The sequence below is a fragment of the Oreochromis niloticus genome, linkage group LG3, assembly GCF_001858045.2.
Source record: "Oreochromis niloticus isolate F11D_XX linkage group LG3, O_niloticus_UMD_NMBU, whole genome shotgun sequence".
NCBI classification, from domain to species: domain Eukaryota; kingdom Metazoa; phylum Chordata; class Actinopteri; order Cichliformes; family Cichlidae; genus Oreochromis; species Oreochromis niloticus.
In genome coordinates this window covers 30,053,453-30,070,070 of record NC_031967.2, presented here as the reverse complement: position 1 = coordinate 30,070,070, position 16,618 = coordinate 30,053,453, and the positions used below count along the sequence as shown (strand labels likewise).

At 38.2% G+C, this 16,618-nt stretch overlaps 2 protein-coding genes and 2 long non-coding RNA genes across 4 annotated transcripts; 1 reads left to right on the top strand and 3 right to left on the bottom strand.

Moving 5' to 3' along the window:
* Positions 1–83: 83 nt before the first annotated feature.
* On the bottom strand, positions 84–2,154 carry LOC109197466 (uncharacterized). Its single transcript, XM_019352470.2, has 3 exons — positions 1,303–2,154; positions 611–829; positions 84–409 (listed from the first exon to the last, which is right to left on the bottom strand). The coding sequence occupies exons 1-3, from the start codon at positions 1,560–1,562 to the stop codon at positions 202–204; spliced, it is 687 nt and encodes a 228-aa protein (XP_019208015.1). The 5' UTR covers positions 1,563–2,154; the 3' UTR covers positions 84–201.
* Positions 2,155–4,034: 1,880 nt separating this feature from the next.
* On the top strand, positions 4,035–5,267 carry LOC109197562 (uncharacterized). The gene is made up of 2 exons (XR_002058611.2): positions 4,035–4,411; positions 5,115–5,267. It is a non-coding gene; the product is annotated as an uncharacterized LOC109197562 (long non-coding RNA).
* A 1,733-nt stretch (positions 5,268–7,000) lies between these two features.
* On the bottom strand, positions 7,001–8,786 carry LOC109197566 (uncharacterized). Its single transcript, XR_002058615.2, has 3 exons — positions 8,475–8,786; positions 7,938–8,035; positions 7,001–7,681 (listed from the first exon to the last, which is right to left on the bottom strand). It is a non-coding gene; the product is annotated as an uncharacterized LOC109197566 (long non-coding RNA).
* Positions 8,787–9,642: 856 nt separating this feature from the next.
* On the bottom strand, positions 9,643–15,741 carry LOC109197468 (deleted in malignant brain tumors 1 protein-like). Its single transcript, XM_025904832.1, has 8 exons — positions 15,598–15,741; positions 12,739–12,759; positions 11,540–11,854; positions 11,116–11,427; positions 10,693–11,004; positions 10,268–10,579; positions 10,010–10,147; positions 9,643–9,725 (listed from the first exon to the last, which is right to left on the bottom strand). The coding sequence occupies exons 1-8, from the start codon at positions 15,653–15,655 to the stop codon at positions 9,643–9,645; spliced, it is 1,551 nt and encodes a 516-aa protein (XP_025760617.1). The 5' UTR covers positions 15,656–15,741.
* Positions 15,742–16,618: the final 877 nt, after the last annotated feature.

Sequence of the window (16,618 nt, the reverse complement as noted above, 5' to 3'; positions counted from 1 at the left end):
ATATTATATTCAATTTAGCAAGAGGGAAAGGAAACACTACTAACATTAAAAAATGAAGGAAAAACAGAAGGGCTGGAGCACTCAAGTCCAAAGGTTTTATTAGGTGCAAAAAAAGGAAAGAAACTAACGTTTCGACACCGTGTGTGTCTTTGTCAGAGTAACTCTGACAAATGTCATTACAAACTGAAGTTCAGTTGGTATCTAAAACCCAGCTATGTCCTTCAGGGCCAAATACAGTTCTGTGGTCGATTCCCAGTCTTGTGGCTGCTGCAGTGTGTTTTGTTGTACAGCCTGTTGTAAATATTCCCCAATGTTTGGATCACCACACAATCCAACCAGTAGCCCCTCCTCGGGAAACACATCCAGTTCCCTCTCCTCAACAGCAAATCCACAGTCTCTTGAACCATATCTGCAAAATGAAAATAGAACAGTGAAGGATTTTTTGCTGACAATATGGAACTATATAAATCAACGCATGCGGTGACATGTTATAAACTGCTCTATCATACTTATGTGTAAAATTATGAATATATATTAACCAACTTAAGCAATAACAACACCTTGCATTTAGTTTGATGCAAAAGGTTAATTTTGTTAAGAACTCAAATACCTGTGAGGCAAGAGATAGAGTTTGTTTGGAATCCCCCCTGGACACGATGCAAGTCTGCTTGGCCGGATCCTGTGTTTGTTCCAGAGGTCTTTGCATTCATCCAGGTCTTTCTGTAGAACCCCTGTGAAGCAGAATCTCAGCAAGCATTGGCGTTCGTGGCTTCCATTGAAGTTTCCAGAGTCTCTTAGGTCTCCAAAAAAGTCCATCCAAAACTGAGACCTGGGTATATAATTAATATTTAAGAATCAATTTAGCTTTGTTCTTGGTCATTTTATAGGGTTTGTTACATTTTGGTCCCATTTAAAACATGCCACAAATGGATGTCAAACAAAGTAATGCATATTAGTTTTCCATAAATATTGTAGCGACCCTGCAGTAATGTTCTTGTTAAAAATGCTGTATTCTTTTCACTCTGTTCTGTGTGTTGATTGTGAGGAGTGGAGAGTTTGGTCTGAGTTTTTCATTTTGTATTGGCGTCGTTAAATCTAGGCAAGCATGCTCATTTCGGCACAACAGCTGACAATGACCATTTTGAGTTCCTGCAATAAAGTGACGGCTGTTAACGTCTATCTCATCCAACTTTTCAACACGTCCAGCAGGACGCTACTCTATTTTCTTAAATGCATGTAAAAAAACAACAATCTGATCAGCTTTCACTGTAGCTTACACCTACCAGACACAAATGTACCCACCTTCCTCTTCTGAAATAAGACCACCATGACTCGATGCGCTGATTCCCAGTAGATGATCCGTAACTGTGGCTTGACGATCCAGCATAATAGTCCGTGTGCGCGTGACGGAGGGTACACTGTATTGCTGCCATAGTCCCATTCTCAGTCCCGAAGTCTGTTCGTAATCTCATTGGTATCACACCGAGACTCTTTACACAGTTTATATAATTGTGCGCTATAACAGCCGGGTTGTTGTTTGTTGCTCCACACACAAGCCACATCAGTCTTCTTGAAAAGCCATCTATACATCCTGACAGGGTTTCAGTTTATCATAGCCATCTACATGCCATTATGTAATTGGACCCCATGGAGTGATACGTGCGTCTTGTGAACCTCCTTCGAGTTCTCAAAGCGATTCCTTGAGGATTTAGTTGTCTCAACAGCCTCATAACTACATCACGCTTGACACGCAGCTTGTGTTTTTGTTTGAGAACTTGCCACATGGTCCGATATCCAAACAATTGTCCTGGTCCTCGAAGCTCGGACAAAATGGCACGCCTCACCTCAGGAAGTGGAGAATAGTTGCCTCGTCTGTACAGTCCAGATTCTTTTAAATGTGTTTTCAGTGTACGCATACTAATTGAAATGTCATGATTACACTTGAGCATATCCAGTATCACCTCGTATGTATGTCCTGAATCAAAAATATTCTCGAATAGTGACAGCTATGTTTGGGTCACCGCTAATGTTCATGTTTGAAAATAATGCGCTACAGGCAGAGTAACTTCCGGTTCCAAAGATGAACAGCGCGGACATCCAATCAGTGATGTCTCCTGTTGCCGACTGGTACCTACCCTTTCCGGTTGTCTTAATGTAATTGTGCTTCTCAATTTGTTTTTGTGATTCTTCTTTTGTTTTTGCGCTTTTCAATTTGTTGTTGCGCTTTTCAATTTGTTGTTGCGTTTAGTGAATTTGTTTTTGCGCTTTTCAATTTGTTTTGCGCTTTTCAATTTGTTTTTGCGTTTAGTGAATTTGTTGTTGCGCTTTTCAATTTGTTTTTGCGCTTTTCAATTTGTTTTTGCGCTTTTCAATTTGTTTTGCGCTTTTCAATTTGTTTTTGCGTTTAGTGAATTTGTTGTTGCGCTTTTCAATTTGTTTTTGCGTTTAGTGAATTTGTTGTTGCGCTTTTCAATTTGTTTTTGCGCTTTTCAATTTGTTTTTGCGTTTAGTGAATTTGTTGTTGCGCTTTTCAATTTGTTGTTGCGCTTTTCAATTTGTTTTGCGTTTTTCAATTTGTTTTTGCGTTTAGTGAATTTGTTTTTGCGCTTTTCAATTTGTTGTTGCGCTTTTCAATTTGTTTTTGCGTTTTGTGATTTGTTTTTGTGGTTTGCACTTCAGGGCCACCGTAATTAACCCACTGAGGTCTGAAATACAACCGGCCATTTTTGACTTTACGTTTACGTTTGTATTTCACCCTCAAATTGTTTCATTTTCATTTCATTTTTCCCCCTTGCCTTGTTTGGTATCATTCCTTTCAGCTCAACTGAATTTAGTTGTTTTTTTCACTGACATACTGCATTAGTATTACTGATCTGAAATCACACAAAGAACTTAAAATCCTAGTAGTATTTTTTTACTGCTTCCTAGAAGCAGCTTAAAACACAGAGGAGACCGGGCCTTGAGATTGCTGTGCCTAAACTTTGAAACAGTCTACTTCTTCAAATTAGGGTCTCTCTAACACTTGACATGTTTAAATCCCGTATGAAAACACATCTTTACTCCCTAGCTTTTAATGGTGAAGAGTTTTACTTTTTACTTTATACAGCACTTTGGTCAATCTGTGTCATTTTTATATGTGCTTAGAAATAAATTGATTGTGATATCTCTACAGTTACAGTCACTGAATTTGTAACGTTTTTTTCAAATTATTATGTTATTATTAAATCACTAGCTTTTGCTCTTACCATGTCATCCAAAGTTAATCTATACATAATAGCTTATTTAACAGTTATTTAATTTAGTTTGGTTAGTTATATTGCTCGGCTGGCTTGGGAATGCCTTGGTATTCCCCCAGAGAAGCTTGAAGGGGTGGCTAGGGAAAGGAAGGTCTGGGCTTCTCTGCTCAGGCTGCTGCCCTGACGACCTGACCCCAGATAGATAGATGGATGGATGGATGTTAGCTTAGTTATTTACTATTGTTACTATCTTGGAGTAACTGTAACCACATAACTTCCTCAGGGATTTTCTTACTGTAAAAAAAACCCACAGACATGTTGAGTAAATTTTTATAACTTGAAATGCAAATATAAATTGTACATTTTGTAAACATATACAACTATTTATCTAAAAATGCAGCCAATACACCTGCCGTTTTTTTCATTTTGTACAACCATTTAAAAATATTACTAAAACCAAAATGAGAGAACAATCAGGTGTCGCAATAAGATGCCCCACAAATGATGTGTGCCAGTGAAAAAAAAGTTTGTCCACCAAAAGAGAGAGGAGAACAGCACAGGGATAAACCTGCAGGCCTGACAGCAGGAGGTGTATCACTGTCATATGCAAACACTATGCAATATATTCAGTTTTAGCATTTATATTCACTGTTGACTGTAACTACGCTCAAACTGTTAATGCTATCTTATTTTAATAAACAACACTGTCATATGCAAAACTGGGGTGGCACTTGGGGTGGCAAGGGATCATTTTAGGGTGGCACTTGCCACCCCATGCTACCCTTCTAGATCCCAGCGCCGTAGCTCCGCAAACGCACATAACGCACACTGCGTAGGGCACCAAATGGCCGGTAGGGCACCAAAAAAATCAGGGTCGTAAAAAAAAAAAAAGTAAACCATATTAATACTATAAATATCATATGCATTAATATGGTTAAACAATACAAAAGCAACATAAAACAATTTTCCCGAGAAAAGGGGTGAATCTGCTTTGTGCCCTGTCTCCAGTCTCCTCCTGGTGCCCCCCCCCCACTCCCAGTGGTCTGTTCTATAATGCCTCAATTCGGTATTGGTAAACACCTGTTTGAACATGGCCTCGAAACGGCAACAGGAGTCGGGAGCGGAGAAAAGAAAGAAGAAGAGGAAGCGTGATGAAACTCAGGCGTCGCTTGCCGGTAAGGCAATGTTTAAATAATAACAATAAAAAAAGTTCATTATTGTAGCCCTTGCTTGCACGCTCATGTCCGTCAACTCTGTGATAGCTCCTGTTAGCAGTGTTCATACTGTGTTAACAAATGTTGCAAATGATTGATGTTGGGTAGTTTGTTTACGTTGTGGATATGAATATAGAATGGACTACTAAAAGCAACTCATCATGGTCACTCAATTGACGGTTTTCAGATAACGTTAGCAATCGTGAGACTAGCATTTCCCTCCTCAGGTTGCTAGCTGGCTAACGTCATGCATGCTACTGATTAACCTTAACTTTGGGATAGGTCAGTGATGCAGTCAAGTATTATTATCAGATTAGACAAGATTACTTTGTATGTTGCTGCATTTCAGGATATCTATAAAGACGCATATCTTATTTATGCGGCATAAATAAGATATAGGTTTCATATTACAGTGTAATATGAAACCTATATCTTCCAGTAATATAGATTTCCTACTTGCGCATTTATATCAAATTATGTACAGCATGTTTATATTGCCATTTGCCATTATGAAAATCTATACATGTAAAATATAGTTAGTAATTTTTAAATGTACCAGTGACTTACTTAATTTATTAGTCTTATAATGCAATTTTTCGTAGGCCTACTGTAGATTCAAAATTGTATTTCTGTAAAATCCCTGAATATTTTCTCTTGTATGCAGGGTCAATGCTTAAATATGTTCAAGGAGGATCTCAAGGACAGGATGAACCATCCAGTAGTAGTGCCATCCCTGGACATCAACCACCAGCCATTGTAGACCCTGCAACAATCCCTAGCCAAGAAGAACAAGAACCATCAACCACCAGTTCAGGTACAGTTCCATACACAAGTACCACTGAGAGTCCTGTCACTGAGAGACTATCAGAAAGTGACACTGTGGAGACATGTGTGCCCCCTTCAACCGATCCTGCTCTTTGGCCAGCTCACATTGTAGATGCTGATCGTGTTGAAATTGTGCGGAGAGGTCCTTTTAATGTCAGCTCTGATTTTAATTTTCCAAAGGGGCCTGAGTATTTATTTGTAACAGTATTTTTAACCTCCTTTAACCTTATTTATTTGTTTAACTGTCATGTTTGTTGTTATTTAATTAAACAAATTCCACTGAGAAATTCAAAAGTATTAATGTTTTTTTTTTTTTTTTTTAAGTGGCGGGGGGGGGCACCATAAAGCATTTGTGCTTAGGGCACCCAAATGGCTAGCAACGGCCCTGCTAGATCCGCCCCTGCAGGTAAAATGAAGTGACAAACCGTCCAGGCTTTATGAATATGAGCTACAAGCATACTCTGATGGGGAAAGTTAAGTGGCAAACTGTCATACTTAGTTAAATTCGTGCTGGAATTACTCTGTGACAGCAGAAATGTGCATAAACTACTTACGGTAGGACGTTTTGCCAGAGTGGTTTGTTAGAACAGGTGTTGTCATAGACTGTAATTAATAATAATAATTATAATGGATTGCATTTATATAGCGCTTATATATACTAGTAAGCTAAGCTTATTGTGTGATGATTTCGTGTTCGTGATGATTTTTGTAGATTTCTGAAGTTGCGGCAAGTGTATTTTTAATGTTCACATGCCGTGGGCAGGACTGAAGAGCGGGTTGGCAAGGGAGATCGCTTGCTGTATGATTGCTGCGTGTCTATTTGTCCTAGCACAGCAGCTGTGCAGTAAACCAAAGTCACTACTATTGTCTATAGTGACTGAGTTTACTGTGTACTTTGATATTTACTGTTGTCTCAGGCCCTGAAAGACAGTTTTAGCCCGAACTAGTGGAATAGTTAAACTCAAAACTATAAAAATAAAACTGTGCTTTTCTGCATACAGTCCGAGAATTTAAAAAAAAACACACATAAAGAGCATTTTCTGTGTCCAGTCTCATTCCCCATGACCAGGCCACAGTAAGAAAAAAAGAATCAACATCAGATACAAATTGAAGAGTGCATTAAATTAGCTTCCTGCAGGTGGCAATAGATACCAAAATTTGCTGGTAGCACTTTAGTCATATTCATGGCACATTGTGGCATTTGAGTTTTGCTCAAGCAAAGCATAGGATAAATTAAAAATCATTTTTCATTCTTTACTGTTCTTTGGTGTTACTGTATCCAAGTTCCTCTGTGGAGGTCTGGGTAAATACTATAGCTCCTGACAGCCACTGTATTTATTGCAAAAAAGAACCATGAGAAATATTCACAATATCAGATTTTATGCACTAATGCACATATTCTTACAGCACTAGTTGTGTGTGTTGACTTGTATATAGTTATATAAATGTTAAATGTGACACTGAGAAACATGATTTGTAAATAATTAAAGGGGCAGAACAATTGTAAACTTCATCCTACTGCTTTTTAAGAATGTTTAAAGATATTTGTGGCAACTGTATTTGTTTAACTTTGTTTTCTGTTTACACTGTATTTTGTTAAGACATTTGTATTTACAAGCTCAAAATAAAATAGTCAGTCAATCAATTAATCAATCTTTAATATTACATAAAATGCAGTACAATACATAATTTATAAGTATTCACAATAATTAATAATTGATCGTTATAGAATCCAACAGTAAGTAAAATAAGGGCAAAAAACAAAGCAGAACTACGCACTCTCATAAATAACAAACAAAAAGGGAAGAGAAATGATTATATCACTTAAACACATTTTTGAAGAAGCCAAAGGCCTCCTGCTATGTGTGTCCTATTTAAGTATTGGTTTTATAAAAATGTCAAAAGCTTTCTTCCTTAAAAAAGACAAAATAATTTGATGCTTCTTGAATTAATATACAGGTTTATATTGAAATGGGTCCTACCAGAATAATCATGCTGCTGTGTCTAATATGAAGACTTCAGTTATAAAGTCAAGTAAAATCTAAATTTGATGGTTACATTTCTAAACAGAACTCATCACTGTTGAAAATTCATCACAGAAAATAGTTGTTAAACCCATTAAAGTTAGCACTCTTTAACAGGTTACATTTGGCTAACAACTAAATGCAGCACAACACAAAACAAGCAGAAAAAGATTTACTTTATCCAAATACAGAACTAATCAATAACATGCTTTTTAAAGGTTTTATATAACATTAGGTCTCTTTTATACAGTTTTTATACGTTGGAAACAAACAGACTGAATTACGGAGGACACTTCTCTTGCTTTTTGAGCTTTTTCTTTTCTGGAAGCTTCTGCCAGCTCACTTTTACATCATCAGATGTACCTCCCAACTTCTCTTCAACCTGTGTAACAGAAAAGAGGATTTAATTGTTGCACTGTATTTTATATGACAGATTCTCTGGGTAAAGATTATAAAGTTGTCTCAGTGTAAAAATAAGCTGTGTGTTTAAAAATTTCATTGTTTAGAGAAATAAGCATGTCTGTCTGGGAATTAGGTAAGTAAATTACCTTACTTGAACAGTACAGAGAAATCTCCATCAACAAATACAAACATCATGAAGATGAAACTTTACTTTGCATTTAAGAATTCTACATTACCCATTTCAAGATTTTGTCCCTCACAACGGGGTCTGTCATGTCCACTTGGGAGCTGACATCAGTCAGATTCAGTTTCACCGAGAACTTTTTCCGTGAAGCTGGTGAGATCATAAATTCCTCTTTGATTTTAGTTCATATCTATACAGTTTATATAATTACAGTCACAACCAACATTCTCAATATTTCTAAGAGACGTGTTTGTTTATGTGGGTGTCTCAGGTTCAAAACTGGTTTGCACTGATTTTTAAGTCAAACTGGCAGCATGTTCTTGTTCTGTACAACTTACTGAACAACTACATTACAGTGTAACTGATTGTAATGATGACCCGATGGGATGTGAAAGGAAGTGAGCTGAGAGGTGATTGGACATAACTGTAGTAAAGTCTGCGTCAAAGCTGATTGTATTATTTCTCTTTCTCTGTGGATAGAGGTGCATTATAGACAAAATGATTTTCCCACTGAGATATATGATGAAGCAATGAAATAGTTATAATTACCATTTTTAACATTCTGTGGATGATCCAAAATTTTGCTCACCTGAACAGATGACAGTAGCGTTCTGACCACGTTCACATTTTTTTATTCCAAATCCACTGTGTTTACAGTCAGTTAGAAAACTTTCATTTCCTGAACAGGTCACATTATCAAGCCAAATCTGTCCAGTTCCTGGACCAAACTGAGCCGATTGAGAAGCCTTTAGTGCCGACCCACAGTTTAACTGTCTGCAAACCACCTCAGCATCATTTAAGTCCCAGCCATCAACACAGACTGTTCCCCAGCTGTTATTGTAATAAACTTCAACTCTTCCAGAACATCGAGTCGATCCAGATCCAGTCAATCTGATCAGATCTGACATGAAGAATATTTTTACTTTCCTGACCTGACAAAATAGAAATCCTGTATGGCACAGACTGACCTATGCTGTCTTCACTATTTAACATATTTTCTTACCTTGACATATGACACCAGCGTCGTGACCATAATAATATTTATTATAATAATATTTATTATAATAATATTTTTTATAATAATAATCATACGGGTAGTAGTTTCCCCATCCACTGTGAAGACACTGAGTTAAAGAAGTTTCATTTCCTGAACAGACAATATTGTCAAGCCAAATCTGTCCAGTTCCTGCACCAAAGTAAGATGATCGAGGAGCTCCTATTGCTGTCCCACAGTTTAACTCTCTGCAAACTACCGCAGCATCATTTAAGTCCCAGCCATTATCACAGACTCTTCCCCAGATGTTATTGTGATAAATTTCAACTCTTCCAGAACATCGAGTTGATCCAGTTCCAGTCAATCTGATCAGACCTATGAGACATAAGACATTATCAATATATGAATTTGTTCCTGATATATAGATTTTGATTTTTCTTAATTGCATGAGACACAAGGACAGATTACATTTCAATGTCTTTATTATCTGATTTTTTTCTCACCTGAACAGATCACACCAGCATCCTGACCATGTCCACATCTGTTTGAGCCAAACCCACTGTGCTGACAGTCAGTTAGAGAATTTTCATTTCCTGAACATGTCACATTATCAAACCAAATCTGTCCAGTTCCTGCACCAAAATGAGCTGACCGAGGAGCCTTTAGTGCCGGTCCACAATACAACTGTCTGCAAACCACCTCAGCATCATTTAAGTCCCAGCCATCAACACAGACTGTTCCCCAGCTGTTATTGTGAAATATTTCAACTCTTCCAGAACATCGAGTCGATCCAGCTCCAGTCAATCTGATCAGATCTGACATGAAGAATATTTTTACTTTCCTGACCTGACAAAAAAGAAATCCTGTATGGCACAGACTGACCTATGCTGTCTTCACTATTTAACATATTTTCTTACCTCGACATATGACACCAGCGTCGTGACCATAATAATAATTATTATAATAATATTTTTTATAATAATAATTATACGGGTAGTAGTTTCCCCATCCACTGTGAAGACACTGAGTTAAAGAAGTTTCATTTCCTGAACAGACAATATTGTCAAGCCAAATCTGTACACTTCCTGCACCAAAGTAAGATGATCGAGGAGCTTCTATTGCTGTCCCACAGTTTAACTCTCTGCAAACTACCTCAGCATCATTTAAGTCCCAGCCATTATCATAGACTCTTCCCCAGATGTTATTGTAAAAAATTTCAACTCTTCCAGAACATCGAGTTGATCCAGATCCAGCTAATCTGATCAGATCTATCAAGCAAAAGAAACATACAACATTTTAATATTTTGTCTGCATTACAAACAGATTTAATGTATGATGCACAGTAGCAGACTGACCTTATGTCTATTCATTATGTAATTTTTTTTTACCTGAACAGATGACACCAGCATCCTGATGATGGGTGCAGTTGTGTGATCCAAATCCAAGATGTTGGCACTCAGTTAGAGAACTTTCTCTAACTGAACAGGTCACATCACTGAGCCAAATCTGTCCAGTTCCTTCACCAAAGTGAGCTGATTGAGGAGCCTGTAGTGCCGTCCCACAATTTATCTGTCTGCAAACCACCTCAGCATCATTTAAGTCCCAGCCATCACCACACACTGTTCCCCAGCTGTTATTGTGATAAACTTCAACTCTGCCAGAACATCGAGTTGATCCAGCTCCAGTTAATCTGATTGGACCTATCAGGAAAAATAAATGATTACTATTTTAGTCTGTTCCTTAAAAAAATCATGTATATCACATTAGAACAGACTTATCTCCAATGTCTTCAATACTGAAAAAGATTTGTTACCTGAACAAATGACACCAGCATCCTGGCCATGTCCACAGCTGTTTGATCCAAATCCACTGTGTTGACATTCAGTTAAAGATTCTTCATTTCCTGAACAGGTCACATTATCAAGCCAAATCTGTCCAGTTCCTGCACCAAAGTGAGCTGATTGAGGAGCCTGTAGTGCCGTCCCACAGTTTAACTGTCTGCAAACCACCTGAGCATCGTTTAAGTCCCAGCCATCATCACAGACTGTTCCCCAGATGTTATTGTGATAAAATTCAACTCTTCCAGAACATCGAGTCGATCCAGAGCCAGCTAATCTAATCAAATCTATCAGGGAGAAGAAATGATTTCTATTTTAACATGTTTCTTAAAAAATTATGTATTTCACATTAAAACAGACTGATCTGCAATGTTTTTAGCACTGAATTTTTTTCTTACCTGAACAAATGACACCAGCATCCTGACCATGTTGACAGTTGTGCACTCCAAATCCAAGATGCTGACACTCAGTTAGAGAATTTTCACTTCCTGAACAGGCCACATTATCAAGCCAAATCTGTCCAGTTCCTGCACCAAAAGGAGCTGATCGCAGAGCCTTTAGTGCCGACCCACAGTTTATCTGTTTGCAAACCACTTCAGCATCATTTAAGTCCCAGCCATCACCACAGACTGTTCCCCAGATGTTATTGTAATAAATTTCAAGTCTTCCAGAGCATCGAGTTGATCCAGACCCAGCTAATCGGATCAGATCTATGATGCAGAGATGAAATGTGTTTTAATTTTTTTATTTCTGTAAATCATGGATTATACACAAAATCAGATATGGTGGCAATGTCTTCAGGAGTAAAAAAAAATGTCTCACCTGAACAGATGACACCAGCATCCTGACCATGTCCACAGCTGTTTATTCCCCATCCACTGTGCTGACAGTCAGTTAGAGAACTTTCATTTCCTAAACAGGTCACATTATCAAGCCAAATCTGTCCAGTTCCTGCACCAAAGCGTGCTGATTGAGGAGCCTCCATTGTCGTTCCACAGTTTAACTGTCTGCAAACCACCTCAGCATCATTTAAGTCCCAGCCATCATCACAGACTGTTCCCCAGCTGTTATTGTAATAAATTTCAACTCTGCCAGAGCATCGAGTTGATCCAGACCCAGCTAATCTGATGGACACACCTGAAAACAAAATACAGAGTATACACATTGTGAATAAAACATCCAGTATTTTTAATGCTTCCATCACCCATCTTAATTATGCTGTTAAATCATGTAGTAAAAATCATCTTTGAGGTCAAAAATTCTTACAAAGTGTTTAACATGGTAATCTGTAATCCTGTAAGTTCCTACAATATAGTAGCTGCTTTGGCTGCTTTGCAGGTTTACAAATCCCAGTCAGTGATCTGCAAGTTAGTCTATACTGAGCAATCTTCTGCCAAGCCTTGTGAAAATGTTTCTTAATAGTAATTCTATGGTAGGATATTGTTGTAATATACAGTTTTGTTGTTGATGATGATAGAGTAGAAAGTGGTCCATGGTACTTCTTTTGTTAGCTTGTAGAGCTGGGCGATATAAGATTTTTTCATATCATGATATGTTTTTTTCATTTCAGGCGATAACGATATATATCACGATATAAGCCAAATAACTATATTTGTAAGATTTGTTTTTTCTTCGGTAACCTTCGCTCACGCTCTCGGTTGATTTTTCTCTAGTCGGCAAACTCATTTCCTTCATTACCTGGGCAGCCCGGCTGCAAAAACAAATACACATGTGCGCCTTGGCGCTTGTACTGTACGTAACAAGTCACGTGACGTGACGCTGCGGCTGTGATTGGTTCAGCTCTGCGCTACTTAATTTGGATTGGCTGTTCTTTTTTTCTTTTTTTAAGAGGACAAGAGAGATGAGGCCTATCGCAATAGTTTAATTTTTCCATCGAGAAAAAGTTATTTCGCAATACATATCGTTATCGTTTTATCGCCCAGCTCTATTAGCTTGTCAGGTAACATACACATGTCAGTCATTTGAACTTGAACTTTGCAAAGTTGTTCTTGGATTCTTACCGGATATCTGTGAATGTGCACCTGAAAAGTGGATCACAAAAATAAACAGGTTAAAACAGTGTGTTGCACATTATGATTCACATTTCTCAACATGTGGCAGAGAGAAAGGAAATATGTGAAAGTTCAACCAGGGCCTAGTCCCACCCACCCATCCATCTATTCATCTTTTTCCGCTTATCCGGGGCCGGGTTGCGGGGGCAGCAGCCTCAGCAGAGAAGCCCAGACCTCCCTCTCCCCAGCCACCTCCTCCAGCTTGTCCGGGGGAACACCAAGGCATTCCCAGGCCAACCGAGAGATATAATCTCTCCAGCGTGTCCTGGGTCTGCCCCGGGGCCTCCTCCCGCTGGGACATGCCCAGGACACCTCACCCAGGAGGCGCCCAGGAGGCATCTTTGCCAGATGCCCAAATCACCTTAACTGTCTCCTTTCGATGGCTCCCTCCTGGATGGCCAAACCTCACCCTATCTCTAAGGGAGAGGCCAGCCACCCTTCAGAGGAAGCCCATTTCTGCTGCTTGTATCCGCGATCTCGTTCTTTCGGTCACTACCCACAGCTCGTGACCATAGGTGAGGGTAGGGACGTAGATCTACTGGTAAATTGAGAGCTTCGCTTTTACACTCAGCTCTCTCTTCACCACAAAAGACTGGTACAGCGTCCACATCACTGCAGCCGCAGCACCAATCCGTCTGTCGATCTCCGGCTACCTTCTCCTGTCACTCGTGAACAAGACCCCGAGATACTTAAACTGCTCCACTTTGGGCAGGAACTCATCCCTGACTCGGAGTCGGTACTCCACCCTTTTCTGGCTGAGAACCATGGCCTCAGATTTGGAGGTGCTGATTCTCATTCCCACCGCTTCACACTCGGCTACGAACCATTCTAATGCATGCTGGAGGCCATCACCCGATGAAGCCAACAGAACCACATCATCCGCAGAAAGCAGAGATGAGATTCTGAGACCACCCACGTATAAGATTATTTCTTTGAACTTAAAGAATGGCTGAACAAACATTTTGGACAAACCCAGTCCAGGTTGTAGTGACGCTATGTCAAAAATCTGAATGTAAAAAATTATAAATCATTTTTACTGGCTTGCTTATCAAATAGCAAGTTAAAAAAAACTGAACATTAGCAAATAACAGTATACTAATCAGTTTCAAGTAATATAGTGTTGATCACAACAATCTACTCACTGATTCTCTTTTGATTACATTATAAAATCAAATGTAATGCTATCTTCACCTAGCATGTAGCTCTAGTCAGGAGAATTTTCCATTATGGCTCTACTTTAATTCATTTTAACTCTCCCATCTTGAAGTAATCTAGAGGCAGAATGCCAACGGGGTTATTTCCAGAAGTGGGAGGCAACAAAGTACAAATACTTCATTAATGTACTTAAGTAGAATTTTCAGACATTTGTAATTTACTTTAGCATTCATTTTTCTGACCACTTTTTTACTTTTACTCTCTTTATTTTAAAACAAATATATGTACTGTACTTTCTCCTCCTTACATTTTCAAAACTGTATCATTTGTAGCGCACATACTCGACGATTAAAGTGGGCTGGAAGGAGTGCAGGTGTCCATAAGTTGTAGTCAGCAACTAGCTAGTACAGAAGAGGAATGAGCATAAAGGGACTAACACTTCTACACGACATAAAGTTTCTACAACATTTCTATCAGCTTAACAAACATCAGCAATCACAGTTTGCCTCGCAGTGTGTTGCCACCTTAGGTCCAGCTGCTGTATTTCACAGGGAGAGAAAAGAAAGAGCTAACTTCACTCAGAGATGGAGAAAGATGCAAGAACACAGGACAGGAGAGGAAGAAGAGAGGTTAGATTTAAAGGGAAGGACTTCTCAGTGATACTTATATATATATATATAAAGTCATAATTTTAAATCAAATATTGGATCTGTATATGATGTGTTTGATGAATTACATATTTTCATTTTGTGAAACATCCTGCAAAACAACCTAAATATACTCATTTTCTGTTATTCAAATGTTGTATGAAAATTCTGGGTATTTCTTTCCAGGATAAACAGGTTAGTTTGCATTAATGTGGCGACCTCCCAGTAAAGCTCTGTGTTGGACTGTGGCTTTAGTCATCAGTGTTGGATTACATCAAGTGTAGCAGAGAAGACTTTACATTTAAGTTGATGACACATATTCATTCACTGAATTCAATCATTATACTAACTTTATATAGTCTAGTTTAAAGACAACATACAGTGCACTGCTAGTGTAGGAAATGGAAATCAGCCAGGATCACTGTGAAACTGCCACATTTTGTTGAATTCAGTTCTGTAAATCAGCAGAGCAGCAGTTGAGCTGATCACAGCTTGTGTGATAAGAAAAGCCTAGTGGAGCTCTAGCAATGATTGGTAGTTATTAGTATTTTTCCCCTAACGAATCTTAGTGTTCCCCCACCTGCTGAATCCCTCTTAAACCCCTGTTTTACACTTTTTCCGGGTGTGGAGGCAAACTCACCCTCTAAGATGTATTATTTATTTTTTTAAATAATCTTTCACTGCTTGTGTCCTAAAAAACAGATTCGAGCTGAGTGCATTCATTAGAATTCAAATTTAGATTTGAATAATATTCGTATTTTTGTATTATATTAAAATATCAGAAGGTTCAGTTACCTGTGCCTGAAAGTGGTTAGTATAATTGTCCTTCAATGAGCTACTTTTTTACTTTCTTACTCTGAGTACATTTTTTAACACAAGTATACTTCTACTTAACCTCCGGTTATTTCACAGTATCCAGATAGATTTTTAAAAATAATTTACAGTAGTTGTAAAGAGCTAGGTAACAAGAAAATGTGTACTCCAAATAAAAATCAGACTTTCTCACCTTTATATAAGAGAATGGTCATCACAGAGACACAGTAGACAAACTGTTGGACAGCCATGCTTAGCTACACCTGTTTTAATTTGACTTCAGATATTAAATACTGAAAACTTGCTCCACCCCACCCACAGGCTCATGTGTCCTAATTTGGCTTTCCTCTCACTGACCACAGAACTAACATGAGCAACAAAAAGAGGACAGCAAAATTTTCCTGTATAAACACACAGTTTAATATAAAATATATAGCATATACACACAAATACAAAATAACAGGACAGGATATATATAACTTTGCACTTTTGCTGTAACGAAACAAATTTCCCACCTGTGGGACTAATAAAGGTCATCTTATCTTATCTATATTCCTGAGACAGAATTTTCCACAAACACTTTCTTCAGCCGGTAATCAGATGTTGGTGTGGATTTAATTAAATAAGAAGGAAAATAATGAGAACATTTTTATTCATTAATGAAAATGTTCTGTTTTATAAATATGGGGCAGTCTGCACAGTGGCTGCCAGAACATTTTCTGTAATTTTGTGTACTTATCATGTAGAAAAGCTGAGATGTGTTGTTGAAATTCCATTTTAGATATAAGATATTTCAGGGATTGATGGGTAGTTAAATGTTTTTTACACTCATGTGGTCCACTTAAAATTAAAGCCTCTTAATTTCTTGTTAGAGGTCATGATTGAGTATATCTAGTAGTTTCTCTTTGCGGCATAAAAAAGATTGCTTGACAACGCTCGCTGGATAAAGTACTCAGAACAGTGGAACTCAGTGAAGATCTAAGAAGGAGAATTCAGGATTTACAGATTGGAAATGTCTGTTGTAGCCAATTCCAAACTATTGCAAATTCCAAGACCATCAGCTCAACCAAGTAGTACTGGATATACAGTGGCAAATGCTGTCCATCTAATCTGACTGAGCTGGAGCTGTTTTGCAAAGAAGAATTGGCAAGAATTTCAGTCTCTAGATGTGCAAAGCTGGTAGAGACATACCCTAAAAGACTGGCAGCTGTAAT

Coding starts and splice junctions, on each gene's coding strand:
- LOC109197468 (XM_025904832.1), bottom strand. CDS start 15,655: ATGGCTGTCCAACAGTTTGTCTACTGTGTCTCTGTGATGACCATTCTC. Junction 10,148..10,267: donor TGCTGGTGTCATCTGTTCAG/GTAAAAAAAAAT, acceptor TTTGCTTGATAG/ATCTGATCAGATTAGCTGGA. Junction 9,726..10,009: donor AGTTTGCAGAGAGTTAAACT/GTGGGACAGCAA, acceptor CTTTTTTGTCAG/GTCAGGAAAGTAAAAATATT.
- LOC109197466 (XM_019352470.2), bottom strand. CDS start 1,562: ATGTGGCTTGTGTGTGGAGCAACAAACAACAACCCGGCTGTTATAGCG. Junction 830..1,302: donor TCTTATTTCAGAAGAGGAAG/GTGGGTACATTT, acceptor TTATATACCCAG/GTCTCAGTTTTGGATGGACT. Junction 410..610: donor CTCTATCTCTTGCCTCACAG/GTATTTGAGTTC, acceptor TTCATTTTGCAG/ATATGGTTCAAGAGACTGTG.